This window comes from Centroberyx affinis, unplaced genomic scaffold, assembly GCF_046629955.1.
Source record: "Centroberyx affinis isolate AG114_WGS23_722 - 3 ecotype Tasmania unplaced genomic scaffold, CSIRO-AGI_Caff_v1 ptg000392l_1, whole genome shotgun sequence".
In the NCBI taxonomy this organism is placed as follows: Eukaryota; Metazoa; Chordata; class Actinopteri; order Beryciformes; family Berycidae; genus Centroberyx; species Centroberyx affinis.
The window spans coordinates 90,889-118,616 of record NW_027279060.1 but is presented as its reverse complement, the minus strand read 5'-3'; the positions used below and the strand labels follow the sequence as shown (position 1 = coordinate 118,616).

General features: G+C 45.2%; 1 protein-coding gene across 2 annotated transcripts in view; it reads right to left on the bottom strand.

The window, feature by feature from the left end:
* Positions 1-3,153: 3,153 nt before the first annotated feature.
* Positions 3,154-27,728, bottom strand: part of creb5b (cAMP responsive element binding protein 5b) — a 33,138-nt gene continuing 8,563 nt past the window's right edge. For both annotated transcript variants that reach the window (XM_071516142.1, XM_071516141.1), the window contains exons 5-10: positions 20,336-20,462; positions 18,827-18,937; positions 6,642-6,965; positions 5,093-5,320; positions 4,360-4,468; positions 3,154-3,308 (exon numbers count right to left, since the gene is read on the bottom strand). In XM_071516142.1, coding sequence (XP_071372243.1) covers positions 3,154-3,308; positions 4,360-4,468; positions 5,093-5,320; positions 6,642-6,965; positions 18,827-18,937; positions 20,336-20,462 — 1,054 coding nt within the window. The remainder of the gene's footprint in view (positions 3,309-4,359; positions 4,469-5,092; positions 5,321-6,641; positions 6,966-18,826; positions 18,938-20,335; positions 20,463-27,728) is intronic.

The window sequence follows — 27,728 nt, the reverse complement described above, 5'->3', positions numbered from 1 at the left end:
GACACACTCACACTGCACTTTCACCTGTCCTGTTCGTCTGCCTATACAGTAGACAAATATCTTTTTTCCTTATGCACAACCTGGATCCACTGTCAAAAAAATGAAACTAGAGACTCTCATGTCTAACTCTAAAATAGCAACATCCTCCTGATGATTCCAGTTGAAAGTATTTTGAGGTCATTGCCATATTTTCACATGCAAGAGGTTAATTTGGAATGGTCTAATAATCTAGATATGCTTTAAAAAACAACCAAAAAATAAGGCAAGCTTTCGTTTAAGCGTTTTATAGGGTTGCTACAAGAAAGCCCTTTTGAAGAGAATCGATTTCTTCGTTCTCTGATTAACACACACACTATACTGTACACACAGACACAGGGGTAAGACATGACACAAACAGTCCAAAAGCCTCTACAAAACTATGATGTAACCCACTGAGAGAATAAAGAGCATTTCCAGTTCACATGTAAGCTTCCTTCATCTTTGACAAAACTGGAGCTTTTGGATTTCATCAGGACAAAAGGGCACATACTAACTGACAGATCTGATTTGTTGCAGGGTTCCTTATTGAGCCCCATCCTACAATGAACGGCTCCAGTGTAGGATGCGAGCCCTCGGTTCCCTTCCTCCTATATAGATAGACATGTGATGCATGTCAGGCACAGTCTCTCCATAAAGCCAAAGACAGTACGTGTCTCGCTGGTGTGTGAAAAGGGGGATCACTGAGAATTACTCAGACCTTAATATGGCTATTCTACCCTCTGGCATGACAGAGGACAAAGTGCATAGACAGCTCTGTGATCGCTCCACCTGTCAGTGGAGTGTGTTTCATCACTCCTACTGGAAAACACAGTGCATTATGGTCATGCTAACGAACCGACATTCCTGGCCAAAAACGAAGGGTGAGTTCTGTTCAACATAAAGAAGGCATTAAGTTTCAAGGCTGGGAATGCTGGAAGGGAGATAGAAAAGGTAAAAGCCCTGCTCTAGTGCAGCCTACATGGTTATCACTACACCCACTGGCACAGTCTTGAATACAGAGGAGGCCTGAGAGAGAGAGAGAGAGAGAGAGAGACAGAGAGAGAGAGAGAGTGATAAGATTGATGAAGAGGTCAGAGGTCAAATGGAAAATTTGTCTTTTTTTCCTCGGTCAGCTGATTTCGCCCTAACTTGCAGCAAACATCCCTGACAAAGCCAATAACAAATAAAGTTTGATGATTCATAGTACACTGAATCTATGAAAAGCAATCGATCAGGCTTGATTGTTTGAAGGAAAAATTATGAAAATTAAAGTAATCAAAAAACTGGCATTCTCTTGCCTATAGTAAGCCAACACATGGTTTTAAGAAAAATTCAGGCACATTGTGACATTTTGGAAAGCATAGGCATAAACCGCACCTCTTTAGAAATAGTAAAACACTATGCCAGTTGTGGGATAAAAACAACCTCTTCTAATCATTCCAATTCACACTGATAATCGCTCAGTCAAGAAAATCATGCTCACAATTAACTTCCTCACAAACTTTCTGTTCTTCTTTCTTTGTACGCCCGCTGAACTTTGTTCTGCAGAGCAAAGAAGGCAGAACACAAGCACATTATGTACATATTCACATGCACACACAACAGTATGCCCACACGCATAAACACAAGTATGCACACACACACATACACACACACACAAACACAATGGAATTTTATATTCATTTGGAATCTGCCACTGAATCCAAAAAATTGGATCCTTAGATGCAATAACACACAAAAAGAGGCCTCATTCATTAAAGCTTCAGTTGGTCCTGGAGAGCGGAGGAGTTTGTTTCGACTCCTGAGCTGCCTCACTGGTATCACAGTGTACAGTTATATAGCTGTAACAGCAAAGTATGTCCTTGGGACCAGATTGGCTTGGCCATGCTGATCATGAGGTGGACATACAGTGGATGATCAATACTGGGATGTATTGCTTCAATTTGATCATATGGTACTTTCATTATCATGCTATATTTCATAACACTCTCTGAATACCACTGACAGGGATAAGGTTAACAGTCATATAGGTTTCTAGAAAAAAAAAAAAAAAAGAAGATCATAATACCTGCTTGCATATTCCGGTCTTCAAAATATATCATGGCAACAGTTTGACTTGGTTTCAGAAACAACCCAAAGGCAGCAACATGTACTGAGAGTTTGATCATGTATATCTGCCATGACATATCCTGTATGACACACATGCTACATACTGTCCACAGGGTCGGGCCATTCATGAACTGAACTGAGAATGCATGGAAAATTCCAATTCAATTCCTGCAGTTGGAATTGGAATTGGAATGTCACCCAGCTCTAAGGAAACAGAATTGGAACTGAATTAGAATGACAGGAAACAAATTCCACTTCTAAGAGAGTTTGTCTTGACTAAATACTATAAATCAAACATTATGAATCAAATAAAAGACAGTTAAACAAATCAAATACATTCAATCATAATGTATGTATTATGATTACATGTTATGCATCAAATACCACCTGACAGGTACCTTTAACATATTATGATATTCAGTATTGATAATATATAACACTATGTGTAATCTCAGGCATGTGGTAAGAAAAAACTAAATTGCAATTCTGTTTCCTGTAGGTTTTTTCAAATTCCAATTCCAATTCCTCAGTTGAATTGAAATTAATGAGTTCATTCATGAATTGACCCCCACCCTGACTGTTCATATGTGATACATACAGTATGATATGACTACTGAGTAACTCAGTCATAACTCAGTCACACAGAGATGTACGGCCTGCTCACAGAGATGACATAATGTCCCTTTCCTCCGGTGCCATGACTACAGCGGCCCGTTTTGTACCATTCCAAAAAAAAAAATTAACATGTCAATGCTGTATGATTTTAGCAAAACTCCCTTTCAGCTAAGCACAAATAAAAGAACACAGATAAAAAAAAAATAGACAAACAGAGAGACAACAAGCCATAGAACATTTATGCGTTAATAATAGGGTTCGTCTATAAAAATACATAGCTACTGTATAAAGAGCAGCCTTGCAGGCTTCAGAGGTTTCTCTTGATGGGAGGGAGGGAGGGGGGGGGGGTTGCAGCCCTCAGAGAGCAGGGGGGAATCAGGGCTCCAGCCTGGGTTCTAGTCTCTCTTGTCTCTAGTGGATGGGGTTAATGTCTGTGCGGTGGTTGGGCTGTCCGTGCACGCTGCTGCCCCCTACAGCCGTGGTGGAGGTGGTGATGGTGTTGTGCTGAATGACCTGCTGCTGGGAGCACGCTGGGGCCGGGCTGCCTGCTGGACTGCTCTCTGGACCTGAGGGGACAGCAGACAAATTATTGAGGATGGACAGTATGTGTGTGTGTGTGTGTGTGCCTGTGTGTGTGTGTGAGTGTAAATACTCTGACCTGGATACAGCCTTCAAGCCATACATAAAAGCTCTATCAAAATAAACACACACCAAAACCGATTATTGTAAAAACGCAGCTTTATTAGCAGAAAAATATAGATTTCTAACACCCTGTACAAATAACACACTGAATTTACACCTAATTTCTCACCTGGCATCCCATAACAGGCCATTAATGGATAACACAAAAATGGAAAAGTGAATCATTCAACTCCGTAAACATGCCTGATGAATTCGGGACACATTGGAAGTGACATCTGTACACAGGCTAGACTCATCAATGAAAGTCTCTCCCGGCCCAGTCTGGGAGTCGGCTCTCTCCTCTATAAAAGAGCCATTCAGCCAAAGGGGAAGTGAGCCTGATTTTCCTGCGCTAAAGCCGCACAGGGAGGTGCCTTCTCCTAATTACATGGAAATGTCACTTGTATCCGTATCAGAGGGTGGGGCTCTGATGTCATGCGCGGCCGAGCCGAGGAACAGTCCAATAATCAGTGAGATCCATGGGACGTCCATGAGAGTTTGGACGCCATTGTGCAGCCTGTGACGTCTTTCTCACGTTGAGACTCCGCAGCCTCCGTGCGCCGCGGTACAGTCAGATGGAAAAACAGGCCTCATAGGAGATCCAGACTACCAACTCCCAGCCCAGGCCCAACACCACTTCCAGAGGGTTCAGCCTAGTCTGCCTAGGCTGTGCAACACCCACATATCAAGGGAAGAGTCTTGTAGCGAGCATGGGAGCAGGATAGCAGCACATGGGAGTGAGGAGTCTTAGCAGTCACTGTGAGTCCGTCAGACTCCCTCAGTCTGCAGAGTTTATACCATTCCTTTAACAAGAGAACTGGCAAGCATTTCCATAGCAGTGCTATCTGCACTGCAGGGATAAGGCACACAGATGAAGGTGTGTTTTGGTAAAACTTTGAGTGTGTGTGCATGTGTGTTCGTGTCTGAACTACTCACTGAGGTAACCTTGGGATTCTTTCTGCATAGTGGTGATGGGACAGTCCTTGTGGGTGAGGAGAAGCTGCTTGAGTTGGGTCACCTCGTTCTTTAGCATGGTGACTTCATTCTGAAATGCAAGACAAATCCTAGTCATTAACACAGAACCATTTTCACAATTTGCACCAGTGAATCCATGATTAAGGCAGACTAATCTATCATCACTAATTACTTAATAACTACAGTACTAGTGTTATTGCACTAAGCAGATTTGAACAGTAAAATCACTGGTGGCGTTTTATTAAAAACCTCACTATAATCATTGTGCATTCCTATTACAACTAGGTTTAATATAAGAGCAAACAGTATACAAGAGATGAGCTCTTTATCTTAAACATGATTCATTGATCGACAGTTTATCAAGCATTAAATTGGTGAAAATATAAAAAAACAGAATTTCAGAGAATATACTTTTATATTGTATTAGATTGTTTGCATATCGGTGGAAGCCCATTCAGCTATGGAAGTTGAAGTTGAAGTCTGTGGCCACTCGTGTTTGACTTCAACCTATTACCAGACAACTTAATGCCATTTTCTTCATTTTCAACACAAATAAAGTTCCAGATGAGGGACTGGTTCAAAAATGCATGCTGACTGGTGTGAGTGGCAGCAGGGATCGTGTATGGGTTCAGAAAATCAGAGGGTGAGACCAAATACCCAATGAATATTCTGAGACCTGAAGTTCATTTTTTACCTGAAGCTGCATGTTGGTCTGGGTGAGCTCCTCTGCTTTCTTCTCTAACGACATCACCCACACTTTCCTCTTCTGTCTGCATCTAGTCGCTGCCGCTCTGTTGCGCTCCAGAAACTTCCGCCGGCGTTCATCCGGATCCTCGTCGACTACCCGCCTGCGGCGCCCGCCGCTGGGGGGCGGAGACTGCAGAGTCTGTGTGGGCTGCATCTGCTGGGCTGCCGGTGACATCTGAAACACAGGGAGAGGACACCGGGGTCGTTCAGATCTCTGATAGGATGACGGGACAGAGCCTGAGAGTCCGACACCATCTACCAGACATGTAACCATTCTGACAGGCCTGGATGGGAGCCAGCCACCTGTCTACTGTCACCGCTCCACTGGCCTCCAAACAAGCACCTATACATTACCTCCTGCAGCTATGCCATGTCTGGCAGCTTCCCTAAAAACAACATCTGGTCGTGCCACGTGCCCTGTTAGCTGGGCCGTGGGCGTCAGGAGTGACTGAGTGAGTGAGTGACTGGGCTGATTCACCGGCCTACCCACCTTGTTAAAGAGGTGTCAGGAGGGAGTTTTCCACCGCCCACTTCCACTCAGACTAACACCACCAGACAAAGTCAAAAGCCCGTTTCTAAAACTGTACGCGCTCTGACAGATCTTGACATATACTTGGCAAGGTCAAGTGTTTTCAGCCTTCAGATCATTACCATTTTTATGAGAACCATGGAAAATACAAGCCGCTTTAATGGCTGCTGTGCATACAGTGAGTGTTGTTTTAATGCCTTAATGGTACATTTGGAACATGAATTGCGTTTCTTGATGTCGAATGGTCCTGCAACTAATAGGTACGGCATTGCAGAGGACGTTAGACAATGCAAGGACAAGTTTCTCACGTTGTGATGTCTTTAACGTTGTGAGAAATAGTTTTATACTTTCAATCCAGAGTAAAGTTAAAAAGAAAATCTGAGTATTTTCACAGCTAATATGTTCCAAGGCTATTAAGCCAAGGCTGTCTGTTCTTCAGCAGGACTAGCACTTATAAACCTCCTCCTGTCTGAGACACCTGGAGCATGTTGTGGCCACATAATGGTAGCTTGGCAGCGTAGAAGGGCGTGGGGCATAGTTTCCAAAAGACAGTCCTGAGAATCTCTTATATTGGACACTTTACGGCCTCTTCATGACCCTTTCCCTCCACAGCAGGCCTCTGACACTGACCTGTAGCTGACCAACCTCAAAGGAAAAAATGACCTTTGAGATGGTTGCCAGGAAACTACTTGGCAGTGAGGCTGCAGCGAGGGAAATATGTGTCTGACCAGTCCCTTACAGTGAATTTGAAGCATCATTTCAGCCTACTTCTACACTACACCAATAATAGCTGACTCCAAAACTGTTTGTTCAAAGGGACACTAAACTGCTGCCTTGTTTTAGTCATGGCACATATAACCTATGGCTATACAAGTGGTTTTGATGCAGTTTATGTGTTATTGAACTTGTGGCTTCGGTGTGAGACTGTATTAAAGCTGCTGCTGTCCTGCGGATGTCGATGGCTTACCTGTGAACCAGAGTGCAGTGGAGGGTGCGGCGAGGTCTGATGCGGGTGACCGGGGTGCAGGTGGGGATTGTGGGAGTTGTGATGGGGGTTGTGTGCCTGGGGGTGGTGGTGTCCACTCTGGCCGTGGCCCTGGCTGTGGTGGTGATGGCCATGGTGCTGGTAAGCATGCGGAGGGGCCTGCAGGTGCTGGTGCGGGTGTGAGTGCATGTGATGGTGGGCTGCTTGCTCCTGCCGCGATGACATCATCTCCATCATGTGACCCATGGAGTTCATGTTGCCGTTGGCGATGGCACCCGGGTGGTGTGAAAGTGCAGCCTTCAGCCTCTGTGTAGACAAATGGGTCGACACAGGTTTAACATCGTTTACTGTGAATGGGAAAAAAAGTTTGCACATTTTCTCATCTATCAGTGTGCTGATTATCAGCCATTACAGTAAGGGTAGATGTGTTGACTTTGAGATGATGAATGGCTCCATAAATCTATATGTCAGGAGAACAGATCAAAGCCACTTAGGCTGTCCTCTGTCTCTCCTTCACTCCTGTCATTCTCTTTCTTTACCTTCTTTCATTGCCCCCCCCCACACCCCCTTAGCCCATCCTCTTCATATCCCTAATAGCCTCTCCCTCTCCTGAGCACATGTGAAAGTGTGTGTCTCTCCAGCAGCCCTGCCTGGATGTCTGCCCAGGAGATGAGCCCGCTGGCAAGGTGTGAGCCTCAGACTGCTCCCTCACTGTTGACCCAGCAGGAGGTTTGTTGCTTTAACCGTGTGGTCTACTTAGGACTGACTGAGCCGGTGTCTCCGAGCGGCCGGGGAGGGAGACCAGAGAGAGGCTCTCTCAAGGTGCGCTTGTGTTCCTCATGTTTACCAGATCCACCTCTCCTCAAGAGTCTGTTTTTCTGGGCATCACTTAAAAACAACCCCAAGACCAGAAAAAATCATAATCCAAACATACAAGTGCCAAAATATGTCTTCAGGCTACATCTGTTGAAAACAGACCTAGACATAATAAAAAAAAAGTCATTTCTGCACCCTTTCATGTGATCACTCCGTTTTCATTTTAACAACCTTAAGGAATAACACGTTGAGAGAGTGTTGAGTCTATAGGGGCAGCTTTGATTAATGCACAGCTTGGTTAGTAAAAGGTGCGCTGTTGTATGTGAATAAGTACTTAAACAAAATACTTTAAGTCGAATCTCAATGTCCAATATGTAATTCTTCAGGTTTTATCCTAGTAGTCACTGAGTAAACACGTTGGCAACCAAACTGAAAACATGAAGGCATTCATTTCAAGGCTACTGTTGTGAATTCCTCAAAGTTTTCTATTCTCTTTCCCAGTGATCACTTGTGCTCTCCTCTCTGAGCTCCCCTCCCCCCTTCTCCCAGCTGCTGTCAGTAAGTCCAGGCTGTGTCCAGGGCTCCATATCTTTTAACAACCTTCACATTCATGATTCCCATAGGGAATGGCAGCCAGCTGGCCTGGATCCCAATGCTAGGCCACGATCAGAGCACAACATCAGCCTTCCTCTCCTCTCTCACACCCTCCTCAAGTGGACATTTTTCTACCAAGAGGGACGAGGCACGCTCCACTGAAACATTTAAGAAGTGGGACAATCAAAAAAAAAAACATACTCTGAAAATATTAGAAAATAGAACTCGATTCAATAGCCCGGTTGTCTTCACTACGCTTTCCATTTATAGCGCAAATGATACAGAGAGCCACATAGAAACCAGTGCAGTGAAACCATCAGCCTGCCAAGCCTGTTTTGACTGAGCGGAGTTTCTGCCTCTCATACCAAGGGATGCCTGACATAGTGACACAGCAACACACTTCAGGAGTTACATAATGTCATTTTTCTTGTGTCTTTAATTAAGAATGCTAAAGAACATCATTCTAATTCTGCTATGATACTCTTAAACTCTGCCTGATCACACTCTGGCACCCTGTAACCGCCCCTACCACAGCCTCAGCAGCTCATCTCTCAGGAGCCACGGCCCTTCCTCTCTGTGACCACTGAGACAGGGGTTAAAATACCACAGAGCCTAGACTAACACACAGCGGGCTGCCTCAGGCCTGCAGCTGTCCACAGCATCACACGTCATACCAAGACATGCTGAGGGCACCAGGCAGATCTGAGACTTACTGTAAGGCTGCTGTTACTATCTATCTAGCTCTCTTTATATGCACTGAATGTTTGTACTGCATATCTATGTATCTGCATATCTGGACATGACATAAAAAAAACAATGTATATGTTGAAAAAAACGACATCATTTTCATTCCTGTAATAAACAACACATAGTTAGTTGGCCCGCACCCAAAGCAGAAAATGGACTTATGAGAGCTTAGAGATATTAATCAAATAGTCACCAGTGTTGACAAGGACATCTTCCATGTGTCTGAGGATGAAATCTGTGGCTGACAGCCTACACAAACACCTTCCCTTCAGCCTTCAGCTTGTCAGTCAGCAACAGGCTGTGAGGCCCTCCCCCTTGTGATAGAGAAAACCAATCAGGGTTTGACTATCTCCTGCCACTCAATCATAGCAGGCAATCATGTGAAAACAGAGCAGAGGCCACAGGAATCTGCTGCCTGCCTATCTACCGCTGTCTTCTGTACTCTGGTTTTACAGCCCTACTAATGTTGTCTGTGTGTGAGTAAGATGCTGGGGCTGGAGCTGCCTGACTCCCTGCCAACCAGGCATCAGGGGAGTAGGACAGGGAGGGTGAAGGGAGGTGAAGGGGGGGCGGTGAGGGAGGGAAGGAGAGACGGGGGGGGTTAGATGGCTTCTAGTGTCTCCTCCCCACACACCATCAGCCCGGGACGGCAAGTGCTCATTTATCAGTGTCTCTGAGAGGCATCCAGCTGGCAGAGCAGTGCTATCTGTTTATTAATTGAATTAGCCTGCATCAGAGGAGGCCCAGGAGTGTCAGAGTACTGAGGCAGGTCAAAGAGCCTGGGGCTGCTCTACCGGAGTAAAGAAAAATACAAAGACCATGCATGATGAGAAGACCATCATTCAAGTGAAGTTTATTTATATAGCCCTTCATCACAAGCATGTCTCAAAGGACTTACCTAGATCTAACTAATCAACAATCAATCACAAAACAAAATGATACAATACAAAATGATGCAATACAAACAAAGCACAGGACACAAAATACCATGTTGGAAAGACATAACTGGCCTACGTAACCTACCTAGCCTAGCCAAGCCTAAGCGGCTGCACAAACCTTAGACCCTTAGACCCTTAAAAGGAAATAAATAGAAGAAACCTTGGGCGGGCCAATTCAAAGAAGGATCCCCCACCAGTACGGCTGAGCGCGCAATAGATACAAAGTAAAAACAGTAAAAAGGGCAAAAACATGGACAATGACAATGAGATGTGAAAGCAAATAAATCCATAAATACTTCAACCAGCTCCCCAACCAGCTAAGATCGTGCCAATTTCACTATACAAAATTCGATGCAATACAGGTTAAAGTTAACATTGTTGAACTGTACTGATGAAGTGATAGATATGAGAGCATATCTGGAACAAAAACCCTCCCACATGACACATGAACATCAACGAAGGAGAACAAGAGAGGACAGAGGAGTCCTTAAATAAATGCCAGGTATTATTATATCAATTATTATTATATCAACACATACAACATCAAGTAGTATAGTTAGAGAATGAGGTACACATCTAAAGACAGGGTGTGAAGGGGGCAGTGGAAGAGAAAGAAAACCCTTACCGTGATATGAGCTTATTCCTGAGACTGTTGCTGAACAAGTGCCTGCTACAATTCCATCTGGGGTTGTAACACAGCTCAGATCAACCCAGCTCGGCCAAAACTTAAGTCGGCATATCCAGAACCACAGTGACGCAACTAAGGGACGTTAGCAGGGCGATGATGAGCGGGCTGTGATTCCCAAACACCTTCATCAGGATCTCTAATGCCTCTTTAACACATGGTTGTATTTCCCCAGACTGTGCAAAGCATGAGGATTTAACCACCACATGCATTAGCCTCTAATAACACACACACACATACGTTTCTCCGGCGGCAACATGGATGCCACAGAAAACAGTCATTAAGTCAGTGCAGGTGTTTGCCTGCGGTGGCACAGGGGGATGGCACAGAGTCTGGCCTACCACTGTCTGTCCCGCAGGGTTATTCGCTCTAAGACAGGAAACAACATACACTACCAAAAGTGTGTCAAAAGTTTGGAGACACGCATTTTTCTTTATTTTTTACTATTTTTCACATTTTAGAATAACAGTAAAGACATCAAATGAATGAAATGAATGAACTATGAAATGACACGAATGGGATTATGCAGTGACCAAAAAAAGTGTTAAATCAAAACTATTTTATATTTTAGATTCTTTAAAGTAGCCGCCCTTTGCCTTGATGGAAAGGCAAAGCCTTTGGAAAGAAATTCATACACAGGCATCAACTTCACTATTTATATTTGTCTAAAGAACTAATTTCAAGCATTTAAGCCTTTAGATCAAAATGGCTTTAAGGTAATGAAAACCATAGTACATCCAATCAGGTGTGTCCAAACGTTTGACTGGTGGTGTAGTAAAGCAGCAGAAAAGATGAATAGCTAGCAACATGAAGACATGGACAGCTTCTGCCAGGATAAATCTATAAACTACCAGCCTCGATATCTGTCAGCACATGCATTTCACACTACATTTCATGCATTCTGTCAGTGTACTGAAACTACCGAACAAGCCTATTGATTTTCCATTGTTAAAAAACCCCTGATCCAGCCTTCTTTCACCCAGAGGGCAGCTATCTCCTCTCAGACCTTTGCCCCCTGACCTCTCTACTCCCTCTCCTTTTTTTTTTTTTTTTAGGTCTCTCTCATTTATGTGGTTTCAGGGCTACCAGGTGATCACCCATTAATGATATTTATTAATGGCGACTTCCTCTCTGACACGGGGGCCTTTGAGTGATGTTCCTGTGAGTGCTCTGGGCACATCCTGAAAACACACTCAGGTTTCTACTCGCCAGATGACTTCATATCTATTAACCCTGGGAGGAGAAAGAGAGAGCACGGAGCAGGTACAAAGGGAAGAGACCACGCCCGCCTGAGGATGGGTAAATCAAACCTAGCGAGGTCAGGGTGAGCACTTTTATTCCCCTTAAAAGTGGAGCAGTGGGCTATCAGGGGACCTGTGGCCCTCTGGCGCCTTACTGCAGTTTAGGAAGATTTAACCAGTCTGTGGAGTCATTGCCTAAGAGCAAAAAGATCACAGTTTCTAATGGAGAAGCATCTCTTCCTCCTCACATTAAAGAGTCCATGGAGCAACATTAAAGCTTCCGTCTGTTTCAGCCTTTTGCTAACACTGAGCTAGCACAGCATGTTCAGTGATCATGTATAGTACTGTATGCGCACAGTATTTCTAATTGCATAATAAATCAAAGCTGTAACTTTCCTGGCAATATTTTTTGTGGGCCTAGGCCCCCTAACTCTCACTCTAAACCCGGCATGGGTTCACCATCTGCAGTTGAAAGCAGGAGTTTGGCTCTGCTGCTTTGCCAAACATTCAGTGGATCTAATTCCATCCTCCTCATCTCCACCACCACTACCCACCAGTGCCTGCCTGCAAAACCCACTCTCTGTCCCCTAAAACTCCACACCCCCATTAGTCCAATTTTATTAGATTTCCCTCTTGCCCAGAGAGGCAGTAACATCCCCCTCTCTCACACACACCTCTTCCCTATTCCTCCACCCCCTCTCCCTCTGCTCGCCAAGAGCTGGGGACTGTTAAACTGATTTCCTCAGGGAGCAGCGAGGCAGACAGTCTGATGGGAGCGCTTGGCTGTAATGTCGCCCCCTCTCTCCTCTCTCGGGTTCGGGGGCCGAGCCGATCAGAGCCGGGCCGAACAGAGCCTCCCTGTGGTCCCAGACACAGATGGAGAGATGGACACAGACGGGCTGTTCTGCCAGGGCCAGACGCCCCGGTGGTGCTCGGAGGAGCCGCGGTGGTGTGGGCGCAGCGAGACACACGCCCACCGAGGAGCACGCTCCAAGGCATGCGCTCATACTCTTGGCAGCTTCTCCACCCTGTCAAGTTAATGGATGGGCCTCTGACTCCAGTCTGTATATCCCCACTGTTCCCTCTCTTGTAAAGCCCTGCTCTAGTGCAGCCTACATGGTTATCACTACACCCACCGCCACAATCTTGAATACAGAGGAGGCCTGAGAGTGAGAGAGAGACACAGAGAAAGAGGGGGAGAGAGAGAGAGAGAGAGAGAGAGAGAGAGAGAGAGAGAGAGAGTAAAATGATAAACACTAACATATGTATTGACTAGTGCCATCAAAAACTACAGAGCCTGTGACTTTACCTACTGGCAAACTAAACCATCACCATATGACTAAAAGAGAAGTAATGTGATGATGATTTCAATCAAACATAATTCTAAAGACGCTTAAAATAACAGACCTCTATTACCTGTGTTTTTTGGAATGGCTGAAACAGGCCTCTCACTGCCTAGCCTCTCAATGTTTATTTATGTAAATTGTAACCAGTATGCTTATGATAACAAAAGCCCCTATATTTGTTCAGCCTCTGTAATTGTCTATTAATTGTGTTTTCATTGAGAATTTGTCCTGTCACACGTGCCCACCTATCATGTATCAAAATCAAAATTCAAGCAATGCTTATCAACATTTGGATTAACCTCACACATTGTTAGAAAAGAGCAGCTGACAGCCACAGGTATGAGATTCCTCTTCTGCTCCAACTTGTCAAAAAGAGTGAGAAGCAGTACATCTCCTTCCGAAAGTCTGTTTAATGAGTGATTATAGTGCTTTGGAGAAAAAGGAGGGTTCTAGAAAACAGAAGTGGGTCTAGCATGTTAGTATTAATTGGTTTGGGAGATGAGTGATAGTGAGTGTCACACATTACATTTATATTAGTCCTCCACCAAAGAAGGTGAAATATCAAATACAATCTATCAAATGGAGTATCTCTGACCTAACAGACTTGATTCAATCACTCTTCCAATGTTTGAGTGGTTAATGTGGAGTCCAACGAGTGTCTCAGTCACCACCCGGGCTCCAGGGGGGCTCATGGTGGCTGGACTGTCCAGTCTGGCCCATGGTGGTGATGGGGGGCTGGTTTACCCAAGCCTGGCCCTGCCGGAGCCCCGTCCCATTCACAGGCCCTGAACCGTGACCAAATGGCCTTCACATACACCTCCCATCCGCACAGCTAAAATAACACGCAGTTATCCATAGACAAACAGATGCGACACTGCGACACGACTGCCACCCTAGTCCACCCCATCACCCCACCCCACACAGTCAGACAGACACACAAACACACACAGACATAAGAATACACTCACACACACACAGCCACATAATTATACAAACATACATACACATACACACAGTCCTTCCAAGAACCCCCTCTATATCATCATTCCTATGTGAACTTCAAATGTAGATTGTAAAAGTTGTTTCACCACATTTCAAAATGCAAATGTATAGCACTCTATCAGTATAGCTTCTATCTAATACCTCCATTTCAACTAAGCAATAAGGGAGGAGTCACTCATTGATTGTTGACATGTGAAATTGAGCTTCAGCTACAGTGTAGCAGTGCGTTTTATTATGAAAATGCCCTGGTAAAAGGTGGGGACAAGCCAGCTTTGATACTGTTTGAAATGTGCTGTAGTTTGTGTAGAAGCACATGTCTCCGGATCTGACAGAGCCAAACTCTTTGGCATTGGCAACACACTGGAGGGAGCAAGAGAGGGGCCCCTCTCTCTGGTCTGGGTCCAACACTGATAAACTGGCAGACACACACCGATACCGCAGCTCCTCAGCCCTGCACTCCACTCTACTGAAACCACTCACTTCCATGGCAATAGAGAGAAACATCATATGTTTATCATCAAAAAAACTTTCTTCGCATCCAAGACACTGACGCCCCTCCTCCCTTTGTAACACCGTATCTCAGCAATTCTCAGCTTGTATCTCATGTGTCCCATGCGTCCCAGTTTGACCGCTGTTTATAACACATACACACTCACATGTTTACTTCATCAACACACATTCATGCCAGACTTGTATCAAAGAGTATTTTCAAATACTCTTTTCATGGTTAGTTGCCAAATGTGTGGGGTTTGGCTCAAAGGACAATACAATGAGCAGCAGAAAGAGCGCCAAGACAATGACAGACAGAAACACTAAGAGTTATTTGCACACACAATCAAGAGCACGCACACATTCACAAATGCATGTGCACACGAGCACGCACACATACACAAATGCAAGCACACACAAAGACATACACTCATACATTCTTTAACCCTATACTCCAGAGCTCAGTGAAGCACAGTTACAGCCTGCAGATTCAGCTGTGCTCTTAGCTCACCGTCCCTCTCCAATGACATCATCCCTTGACAATGCCACCATTCATACAGATGTTGCTTACAAAACCTGGAGCTAGACTCCTATTGTATGCTGCTCCTCCTCACAACGAGAGATTTAGCCAGAGGTGCTCCTCTACTACAGGGGAAGAGAATGAATGGAACACGTAATAGGGTTACCATTTACTCTAATGGTTTAACTACTTACAAATGACTTCATACTGAGCTAATCGCTCAATCAATCACTGCACAGTGGAGATGAAAACTGGCACTGCTATGGTTGCTTCACAAGTTTTCTTTTGCTTGGCATTTCTGGCCAGAATGTGTATGTAACTTTCTCATTTTTAACTTGTTCACCGCTTTGGGTAAAACTTGGTCTTTGGTGATCTGCAAACCTATTAACTCTTATACCTGTACAATTCTGTAACTATACTGTAACATTAGAACAATAAGGGTTGTATAGATGAAATGTAAAAAAGCTATATTATTGCTCTAGGAACACTTTGATTATTGGTCCTCTTGTGTATTATGAAATGTTTCTTTAAGAGACGCTCTGTTTTTTTCCCTCCTCAAGTAAAAAGGAGTACATTTAGAGCAAGCCAAGAATTATGTCATCCGCCCATCCAGTGCCAGCTCCACAGCCAAAAGAGCTGCAGTGTAGGAACATATAGTATTGTTTACCTCATAAAAAACTCAGCACCTAGCCTGACGCTTAGTGACAAATTTATTGTCCTTAGTAACAATGTAAACAATAGATAATTGGGGAGATAATAAATAACACATTTTCATACACCAGCACCAAACCAGACCTCTTTAAATCCATTAAAATTAGCAGGCAAACGGGATGTGGAAAGCATGAACCTCATATAAAAGGGATTCCAAACAAATGCCAAAGTGCACCACTTTGAAATGGGACCCACTCACATGAGCTGACTCATGTCCCATAGTTGGCACCCGTAGCCGTTATTTAGAACCAACTTGATAAGGGCTTGTTTGGGCTTCCCCTCTCCCAGAAACGGATAGTGAATGTCTTTCATCATCCAAACAAAGATATCAAACCATCGGAGCAAAAAGGTTTTTGGAGTAGAATACAGTGCTGTGTGCATATGTGTGTACAGCATGTGTGTGTGTGTGTGTGTTTGTGTGTGTGTGTGTGTGTGTGTGCATCTCTACATGTACGTATGTGGTTGTGTTTGTGCGTGTATCGGTGTTATTTATCACTTGTGTCTATATGTTTCTATGTATGTGAGTGTTCGTGTGTGTGTGTGTCTGTGTGTGTTTTTGCATGTGGCTGTATAACTATGTGACACCATGCTAGGAGGATGACGCAGAGCTGTAGCAGGCGGTGTATGTGGAGAGCTGTCTCTGAGCAGTGATGTAATGCTCTGGCCTGCGTGCTGTGGAACTTGGCCTCCTCTCCGCGGCGTTTCCTCCACGCTGCGAGGGTCAACTATCCCGCCATCTCCAACACACAACACACACCGCTCTATTCCCCAGACACAACAGAGCGCAACCACACCCGGCACCATGAGCACCCAGTCCTTCACGAATAAAACCACTTGAACCAAAACTGCTAAAACACTCCAAGACTACGAACCAAAAGCAAAAGAGGAAAAACATACAAGTCGGTTGTTATACCACCGCGAGGCTTTGCTGCACCACTTCCACGATGGCACTTAAAGGAGAAAAATGGGAGATAGGAGAAAACAAAGATGGGCAGTGATGCAGAGATACAGTCCTTGGCCCAGAGAGCACAAACACAGAGCTTAGAGCGAGATATGAGTCCCCAAGGGGCCACAGCAGCCCTTCAGCTCATTAACTATTTACACCAGAGACAGGCCTCCCTGCTGCTCTGGCCCACCACAAAATCAATTAGCCTTCATTAGCCCAGGCTCTGGGCCCGCAGCACGCTCCCTCAGGCAGGGGAGGGTTAACCCAGCTGCAGAGGCCTCCAGTTACCACAAAACACACACACACAATCACATATGCACAGAAACACACACATGCATGTACATATATGCAGTGTCACACATTCACACACAAGAAACTAGGCCCTTTTATGTCAAGCACACACAATTCTTCTAACTTCTCCCTCTCATTCAATTCTTAGTATCTCATCACATCAATACCCTTCTCTCGCCTTTCTTCTCCCCCTCACTCTGCCTGTCTATCTGTTTCCTTCATGTCTATCAAAGTCCCACTCAATCCCCTTCTCCGCTCTCACAATGTAAACGTTGAGGAGAAGAGTGCGTCCAGGTCCGTGCCTCGGGGGTGTGGGGTTACAGTGCGGAGATTTCCCATTGGCGGAAAGTCAACATGGTTGGGGTAATGCGATTAGAGCCGGATTGAGTACGTCGCAGGGGACACATGGGCCTGATCACGGCCCAGTCATCCGATAGCGAGGCCGTATTTATCGACCGGGCCCGGGCGCGGATATTACAGACATTAGAGACCCCGTCCATGCTTATGAAAACCACGGTGGAGATCGCACCCTGATAACACAATTAGTCTCTCACTTTCTGTCCACAATCATGAAATTCCATCAGTGCATTCAGACATCAGGGAGCAGAATCTCAATTGATCCCCATTTGGTTGCTGTGCATCGTGTTCGAATGGTCAACTAACCAGAAAGTTGCAGGGCAGTGGGGCCTTCAGCCATTTAGCGACTGCATATGTTTATGGGAGGCCTAACAGAGCATTTACAATTCAATTACACAGATAGGAGAGAAAAAAGAGTAAGATGTGTCTGGATGACAGCCAGAGGGGAGATAAGCCTAATACACTAATATTGTGTTACCCCAGCGTGTTACCATAGGAACAGTTGAAGAGATTCAAAAGACTACAAAGACGATCAATCTTGAGAGAGCAGGAGGAAGAGGGAGAATTAAGTGCCCTGGGAATGCTCCCGCTCTCTTCTATCAGAGCAATAACTCTTCCAATGACCTCTGCTACCTCTTCCCTCTCTGCAAGATCTCTCTCTCTCTCCAGCAAACTGCTATCAGCAAACCGTTCCAAACACAAAGAACAGCCAGTGCTTTTTATTATGGTTTGTCATTTTTCGATATCCAAGTCATGACACTTGTTCTGATTTCTGTGTAGCCATCTCGATTTTCAGTTATTTTCTATTACTGATTTTAAAAACAAATACAGAGGTTTATTGACGGTCATGCTGCTACAGTATTAATCACTTGATGTTGCCTGGAGTGTAACTGTATATCCACTTGCCATTAGCCAGAAGTACACTGCTAGTCAGTGGCATTAGTGTTACAGGCAGTATGTACCACTATGCAAAGTTGCACTGTGTGAAAGGTCTCCTCCTATTCAGCTTTTTCCTTCTTTCAGTCATCCTCAATCCCCCTCTAACTCTCAAAACCCTGTCTCCTTTCTGTCTCTCTGCTCTCCCAGCCCTGTCTCATTCCCACTGCTCTAACTGCCTGCTTTGTGAAGGATGAGGTCATTTGATTTTTTCCCTGCTGTGTTAAACTAGTGCTAACAAGTTGCAGGACCTACAGAACATGTTCTGTACATTAAGATATACATCAGGCAGTCGGTGGGCAGCGCAGCCACAACCACATAAAGGGCCCTTTATTCCAGCCAGAGTCTCCAGTACTGCACTGGCAGGTTCAGACATAGCTTTGATTACACCCCAAATGATGAAATCCACACAGACCTAAGAGCACAGCTTTGCTGGCACAGCCCAGTGGAAAAGAGAGTTGCAACACATTAAGCATGTGTGTGTGTGTGTGTGTGTGTGTGTGTGTGAATGTGTGTGTGTATTTATGTGTACACATGCGTATACTCACCAGTTTGGCCTCTGAGTGCATGGAGGGAACGTGAGTGGAAGAGCAGGAGCTGCTGTGGGCGGGGCCTTGCATACCCATCATACTGGAGCCCATGGACATCTGTCTCTCCATCTGAAAACCACAACAACATAGGCTGCGTGGATACAACAGTCATACCCACAAGTATAGACATACTACGCATACAACACAAATCGATAAATACTGTATATATATCTGTACTGAATGGTCATTATCTATGCAATTTATGGTCATCTAGAGGGGGAATCACAGCTGTCCGCACAAACAAAAGCAGCTTGTTATTTTTGAAGCATTTAAAGTGTCAGACCCATCCTCCTGCACAAGAGGCTGTGAGCGATGAGATGAGAGAGCACGAGAGCCTGATTTCACACGACAGGCTGCCCTGTGCACAGCTCCGTGTGATGACAACTGGAGCTGACCCAAAACAGGAAGCCAGCACTGAGGGACTTAACACAGGAAGCCAGTGCAACCGGGTTGTGTGTGTCTGATAATAGTGCAATGAGTGTCAGTCAGGCTAACACATCAAAACCTGGCCTCATTGGTGTGGGATGTGTTAACAAGGTGGACGAGATGTGAGTAGGTGTGAGTTAAGTGTGTGAGTGCATTAGGTCTATCTTCATTTGTATGCCGTTAGCCCCCTTCTTCCTGAGCGACCCCGGTCAGTGTGGCGATGTGTCACAGGATCCACAGCAAAGACCTGAATGTGAGGAAATCAGCTGGGTAAGCTGACAGGGGTGAAAGGTCACCTGTGCGAGTGGTGTTAGCAGAGCAGTATAGAAGAGAGAACTTGTGGCTTTGTGTGAGAGAGGTGGTGGTGGTGTGGCTTCCAAGCTGCTGAACTCTGGGCCCCCAGTGTTTTGGTCTCCAAGGGGAACAGCCCCCCCACCCAACCCCCTGCCCCCCACCGCACAACCTGACCCCCGCTAGCCCCCCCTGTCCACAGAGACCCAGGCCTAGAACCTGACACACAGCCTTAATTGCACTAAGTGTGTTTTGTGTAAAAATATCACCCAAACCTGCACCCCTTTCCTGAACCGTCAATCTTCCCCAAAATCGCTTAGCTCTTAATTTAATAAACATGGGGAGTTTTTTTTTCCATACCATAAACACAGGCTTTCTTGTGTTACAATGAGAACATATGTTGTATCATTAGAATCCTGATACGGGGAGCTTTCTCAGGGTTGTTATCATTCCCTGCTTCCCACTATGGCTCCTCTAAATCTTTTTGGCTTAATTACAATAAAGTGTATATTCTAGACTCGGAGGTAGAATCCTACACTTCTACCAGAGTTGTCTATCTCGATAAGCAGTGATAAATCATTTGAATCGTGGTAGTATGTGGTAGAACAGCAAATCATTGTAGTTTATGTGCAGTAGCAAGTGTGAATGTCCATTGGTTGGTATGTCGTCACATACGTTTGAGAGTGCGAGTGTGTGAGTTTTCGTCTGCGCCCGTGAGTGAATGTACTCTGTGCTCCTTTGTGTACTCACGGGCATCAGCACAGCGGAGGAGCCGGGCATGGTCGGGTCTGGCAGGGTTCCAGGCATGGAGGCTGGCAGTGGCTGTCGCTGTCTGTTCCGTAGGTGCAGTAGTGAGGACAGAGAGCCAGGGACAGGCCTGAAGACACACACACACACACACACACACAAGGAACTTTAAGATTGCCTTCTCCTCTACGACACTACACTACATATTTCTATATCTTCTGGAGCATAATCTTTTAAAAAGTTCATATTGATTCTGCTTGCCAAAGCTCCTCACGCAGGTTATTCCAAAGTCCTGGGTGCTAAAGTCTTAAGCCTAGACATTGAAACGGCCAGATGGGCCTACCTGGGGGTCTGAGGCTGCACACTGGCTGATAGGAGGTTAAAAGGTCAGAGATATATCTTGGGACCAATTCTAATGTGCTTTAAAAGTGAACAGTAAAATCTTGAAATCAATCCTAAACCTAACAGATAACCAGTGAAGTGATGTCAGAATTGGATTTGAATTGGATTTTGTTGTCTAAGTATCAGTTAATTAAAATCCTAGCTGCGGCATTGCACAAGCTGGAGATGGAAAAGAGACTTTTGTTTGATGCCAGAATAAAGAGAGTTATAATGGTGTAAACATGAGGAGAGCATGAATGACTTTCTGCACATTACTAAAATTCAGTTTTTAAGTTGTTCTCAACTGAATGAAGTAAGACTGCACCACTCTCTTATAAATACTTATGTCAGCATAAAAAATTACACTCAAATATCTGGTGGCTGGCTTCACACTGGCTGACAGAGTGCCTAGTTGGGAAGGAAACAAAACTTTGATTTGTTTTTATTTAGCTGTTGAAAAGTTTGCAACAACCAGCACTTTACATCACTGAGGCATTCCTTCAGAGCGGCTAGGCCAATCAACTCACTGGGTTTCAGAGGTAGATACTGTATATACATATATCCTCTGTGTAGCAATGGAAGGAAATATTGTCTTTATGGATGATATGGCTTAGTAAGAGTACGTAAATGGAGAACAGGATGGGGCCTAAAATTGAAGCTTGAGGAACTCCACAGGTAATGTGTGTTGAAGAAGAGTTTCCAGTTGTGATGAGAATGTCCTGTGTGAGAGGTACGAGCGAGATTTGCTCTTGATGCCAACCCAGAATTTATCTTCAATTAAAATCGCACAGCCTACAGTGTCAAAGGCTGCACTAAGATCTAAAATAATTCAAATCGAACTTTCACCCGAGTCTGCTGCTAAACAGTTATTGGTTAGTTTAATGAGGGCAGGCCCTGCACTATACATTGCCCAATGGGAAAAACCTAAATTGCTCAAAAATGTTGTTTTGATGCAAAAACAGCTATTAGTTGGCATGAAACAACTTCCTCTATAACATCAGATAAAAACAGAAGCTTGAAGACAGGCCTGGAGTTGCTGGGAATTAAGGGATCTAGACTCACTTTTTCAGGGAGCGGTTGAATTACTGTATGTGTAAAAACGGACGGGAAAGTACAGTTGCCAGAGATCTATTGATAATTAATAAAATACGAGGACCAACTGGGTTAAGGACCTCTTTCAGGAGTTTTGTAGGAACAACAAGGGGACTTTTCCCCTTGTTGGTGAACTTCATACAAGTTTCAGTTTCTGGTAGTGATGACATTTTCAAAACTATGGTAATTTCCCTATTAACATATAAGTCCAGGTCAAGAGTAGTTAAAGCCTTATGTGCTCAAACTTTTTAGTAAAAAATGGTCTTCACAAACTCTTCCCCAATCTCTGTTGTGGTTTCAGTACCATGACTGGGGGAGGGGCTGATGACAGAGTCTATTTCACTGAAAAGAACCCTTGGACTATGGCAACTCTTCGATATGAGATCACTAAAGAAAGCCTGGCATCTTTAGTAATTCCACATATTTATCAATTCCACATTTGTACAATTTCAGAGCACAGGCTATCCTCACCTCTCTTCTCTTTTAGTCTGTCCTTGTTTGTGCTGCAACAAAGTAAGGATGGAAAACAGTGGATGCCTATGCATCCACTCTGTAGAGTTGAAAGTTGAGGAATCTTGGGAGTTGTTGGATGCACTTTAAACAAGTCTAGCTCATGTACTACAATGGATGAATGATGATGATGATGATGAATGAATATTTTTTTGTCATAACAGCCACATGATATGTTCATGATGAGAATCGCATTTAGAATTTGCTACAGTGGTGGAATCCCCGTTGGGGAAATCTCCCTCAGTAACCACTAAAGCGTGTGCGGACCAACGGGCCTATCCACACTCACGGCCACATCAATAAATCACATGTACAGATGAGGCCCAGGCTATGCTTAAACTATTGACAGCAGTCCTGTCTCAGTCACTGGCTCAGGGCTGCAGCCATCTAAACACCCAGACCGCTCCATCTGCATGGGGTGACATCATTTATACAACTGCCACCAAATCCCTTCTTGCAAGAGCACCAATTCCCAGCTGCGTGGTCCTGCTACACCCACATGCCTACAGTAACTATCCAGTCCCTACAGTTTAAACAACACCAGCATTCACTATATGATTCTCCAATAATCAGTATCATCAATGCTGTTACTCACCAGTCACTGAGGGTCCATTTCCATTTACCAACATTCACCAATTAGTGCCAACCAGAAGCATTTGGGATAGCCATGTTAAATGGGTTAATGCAATCACTGACCACATCATAGCTGGGATTACCGTAATAGCGAGTGGTGAGGGAGTGACGGCCAGATGGGGATGTAACAGACCAAGCAGTCCCCCACCTGAATAAATACCTGTATTTTCCCAGACCTAAATATGTGCATTTACACTCCAGACATTTAGATTGCTACGCACACAGGCGAGCACACAGGACCATTACCATCCTGACTATGTGTCATTTCTGTCTAACATTCCAATTTATCACAATCACACTCATTCAGCAGCACATGTGACATCTGAGCAACACTGCAAATGCAAACATTTCCACATGGGAAAAGCCATGAAAGTACAATGAGGTATGCAGTGTAGCTGCACACTACATCAGCAACGTTCTCTCTGAATTCATATTTTGCCAATATTCAGGGGGATGAAATAACCATCAAGAGACAGTGGCAGTCAACATGTCTGGGAATAAGACTCCTGCCATAAGGCCGCTGGTTTAAATCCATGGAATGGCTCGGGAAATCTGGGCTGGGGATGTAAATAAAAAACACTGTCATCTTCTCTCAGGAATAACAGTTAAGGTGCTCATGAGCAAGGCACTTAACTCCCAGCTGCCCCAGTGGAGTTGCTCAGTAGCCAACAGTTGGTTGTACTGTAAGTATAAGTGTAACTATGTGAGTGTGAAGCAGTGTGTTGCAGAAACGTGTGCATGAACTTTGTCTGGACAATAAAAATAACTCACAAAACTCAACGAGTTTGACTGATAAATTGGTTGCTCTCAACTTGTTGCTGCTCTCTTTAGGAAAGTGAAATACGCCTGTAGCCTGATGACCAAAAAACTGTGGACAAAGATGAAAATCTGTGTTTTTCCTGTGTGCCTGTCCTCATTCAAGATGATACAACATGATGCACTAACACAGTGCCACTTTCAGTGGTCAATAACCTGGCAGAGGTCAGTGTTTTTTTTAACAGCCAGGGAACAGGAGAGACAGGTCATTGGTTGTGGCAGCTCAGGCTCTGGCTTTCCAGAGAAGAAAGGCTCCTTTGAAGACCTTGCAGGTTCCACTGCACTGCCTGTCTGTTAGCGCTGCTCACCTGCAGCAGGGCAGCAGGCAGAACACTGTGCCTGTCACCACCACACACACCAAAACACAACCTGCATGCCCAGTGGGAGAAAAAAAACATCTACATCTAACTGACAGCACTTCTCCTGGAGTTAAACTCTAGCCTTGTGCTGACTGCGCTGATAAATGAGGACATTTAATATTGAATGCAGGCAAGAAGCTGCTATCACAGTAAGTGTGACTGGCATAGTAGCATAGTGTTTCAGTTAATGTATCAGATGCCAGGTAAAGAGATTTTTTAAATTTATCATATGCATGTGGCCACTTTCCTTTAGAAGACACCACTCTCTTATTGATTTGTATATAATAAATATTTCATTAATGTTGTCTGTGCATTACACGAGCAACATAATTTATGCTTCTGACATACATGACAGGATGTAAAAGAATGCATCATGTCTGCTTAAGCTCGTGATGCAGGATTTATAATTTCCATATAATTCACAGAAGCATTCGATTGGATTTCTCACAAAACCTTTCCACATGGGTCGCTCCTGTTTAGTTCTCTTCTGCTAGTTTGTGTTTGTGTCTGTTTGCCTCTGTATACATTATGCACCAGACTGTAAACTGGATTAGTGGATTCATGTCCAGAGTGTTTGTACATGTGTGTGTGAATAACTGCGCATGTGTGTGCCAATGTATGTATGTTCATGAATTTGTGTGTGAATGAGCGAACACGTGCGTGTGTGTGTGTGTGTGTGTGTGTGTGTGTGTGTGTGTGTGTGTGTGTGAATAATGACAGGCTGTGGCTCCACTGAGGGGATTGATAATAGCCTGGGCTGTGGGCCCCGGGGGAGAGCAGGTAGACACTCTGCAGTCCTGACCCTGCACTCTCACATTACTGAGTGCCTCGCTCTCAGCCCAGCTCCCCCTCCAATCCCCCCGATCTGCCCCCCTCCACCCCCCCACCCCCACTCCACCATGACATCACTGCAAGCCCTTCTCTCCTCCCAGTCTCCCTCTCTTGCTTTTTATCTCTTGTTCCATAGTCTATTTCTCCAAAGTTCTCCCCCTTCACACCCACCAAAGTTTTTTTTTTCTTGGTGTAGAATTGACAACCAGTCATTGTACTGTTAATCCTTTATAACTCTCTTTTGGACCCCTCAGGGTGCCCACACCCCAACTCAAGCCCCTCTGGACTTACTTGCTCTAAGCTACAAATCCTGTAGTCTGCACACACACACTAAGCTTTACTGTCCCAATCCCCACAGTCCCAACTCCAACTCAAGTACTGGGGACTTGAACACAAGGGGCTTGGCTGCCATCCAATAGAGAGAGTGAGAGGAGAGAGAGAGGGGGGGGGGGGGGGGGGGGGGGGGGAGTGAGAGAGAGAGAGAGCGAGAGAGAGAGAAGGGGGGAGGGAGGGAGAGAGAGAGAGAGAGAGAGAGAGCGAGCGAGAGAGAGAGAGAGAGAGAGAGAGTGCAGTCAGTCCACTGACTCATATCCTTCCCTTCTGACTCTGCTCCAGCAATGATGTAATGCTCTTGGCTTTTCGCCCTCCCCCCACCCTCTGCCTGCCTACCCCCAGATTTCGTCCCTCCCTCCTCTCCTCCTCTCTCTTTTCCCTCTCTTTCCCTCCTTCACTCGTCCAACATTGCTGCACTCACTCCTCGCTGGGTGAAGTCACTGCTAGCTCTGGGTAGACACAGCAGCTAAAAACTTTCGAATGTAACCAAAACAGCCCAGGGCCAAGTTCCAGACGCTCGGGAGACGGTGGTGCAGTCGCCATGGGAACGGAGGTAAACAGAGGGAGAAACAAGGGCCTCAAACAGCTTGCAGCTGCCTGGCTCTCTGAGTAAACACTACACAGGACCTGCCCCTGATTTACTGCCTTTAATCACTGGTGGGAGGAGAGTGCCATGGGGTTTGGACTGAGGAAATAATACGAATCTGATCAAATAAATCAGCCCTAATGGGTTACGACACAGGCTGACTTTTATTAGCGGGGTAGAGGAGGGATGGATGCTGGGAGGGTGCTACACTGTGAGAGATGGTGTGACGGATCTGGGATGGGGTGTCCTCACACCAGGGAGTCTACACATGACTTAAACCATGCCAAAGCACAGTTAAGGAATGGTGGGGAATGTTTCACTCTGTTGAAACTCATCAACAGAGTGTCTATAGCGGTATTCATTCCCTTTCAGCAAATGATAAAAGAATCATATTGGTTTGATTGATTAACCAGAGATGTCATCAGTTACAGTTAGGGAGAGTGGAGTTGGGTGATCTCTCACTTTCAACAAAACTAGAGTACATTTCTTTCAGCAGTGGATCAGAAAAGTTCATCAGCAACAACTAACTGTGTCATCTTATTACAAGCTGGCATCTGTCAACAGCGCCTGACTGGTGTTGTAACATTTGGCATACTGTGCCCGTTTCACTTTCAGTGATACTTTGCTCCTTCTCCCGTTACTTATTACACGACCCGCTCGTCATCTTGTATAACCTGTCTATTTTTTAACTTCTCTGATCTGAATTCCATTTTTGTCCCTCTCGTCCTTAACCCACTTCTAGATAACATCCAGCCACCTGATTCCTCTCTTCCACCATCGGTCTCACCCAGGTCCTCCTCTCTCTCTCTCTCTCTGTCTCTCTCTCTCTCTTTCATCCTGTCTTCATCTTAACTTTCCTTCCTTGGTCTCCATACACAGACCCAGTTTTTCCCACACCTTTATCCTCCTGATCCCATTCATTCACTCTTCCATCCAAACATGATCTCTCTTTTCCTTTCTTTTCCTTTCCTTGTCCAGACCTCTCTTTTATCCTCTCCTCCACCCTCCCGGTCTCCGTATTCCTCTCCACCATCCTCGTCTGAGACCCTCTCCTCCTCCTCTATCCACATCTGATCCCTCTCTTTCTCTCCTCCACCCTCCTGATCCTTCATTTCCTCTCCTCCATCTACCTCCGATCTCCCCTCTTCCTCTCCTCCGTCCACCCCTGATCCCCTTCTTCCTCTCCTCCATCCACCTCTGATCCCCCCTCTTCCACACTTCCCTGTCCTGTGATCCCTGCGCTCCCCAAAGCTGTGAGGCATGTCCCTGTGTGTGTGAGTTGCTTGTGCAGGAGCCTGCATGTGTGGTGGCCCCGGGGCAGGGATGACACAGACCCGCTGGAATGAGAGGGAACAGAGTCTGGGCGTTCCTCTACAAACGCACTATTAAACCCACTGCAGTACACAATGAGCTCATCTTAATTCAGGTCAGATGTACATCCTGCATTCTCTCTCTCTCTCTTTCTCTTTCTCTCTCGCTCTTTCCGTTTTTTTGTAATTCATCACATATACCTTTGTTTTTCTCTTCCGTTCTCTGTACCTGCCTACTACTCTATCTGGATTGGTTACCCCCACAGTTTACACACACGCACGGTTCAAAGACCATTGCTCATTAGCCAGTGGGCGAGGGCATTGTCAAGCAGGAGCAGGAGGGCACCCCAGGCATTTTTGCAGCCGTCCAGGGCCCCTGTACTCAGGACGGACCTCCCTCCTTATCACCCATTCTCTAAATGCAATCTAATCATAAACAATAATAAAGGAAGTTTAGTTTAAATTGTGAGGATCATGAGGTCAGAGCTTGCCCATGGAAACATGAAAAGCACATAACTCTCGCCAGTGCAATGACTTCTCTGTTC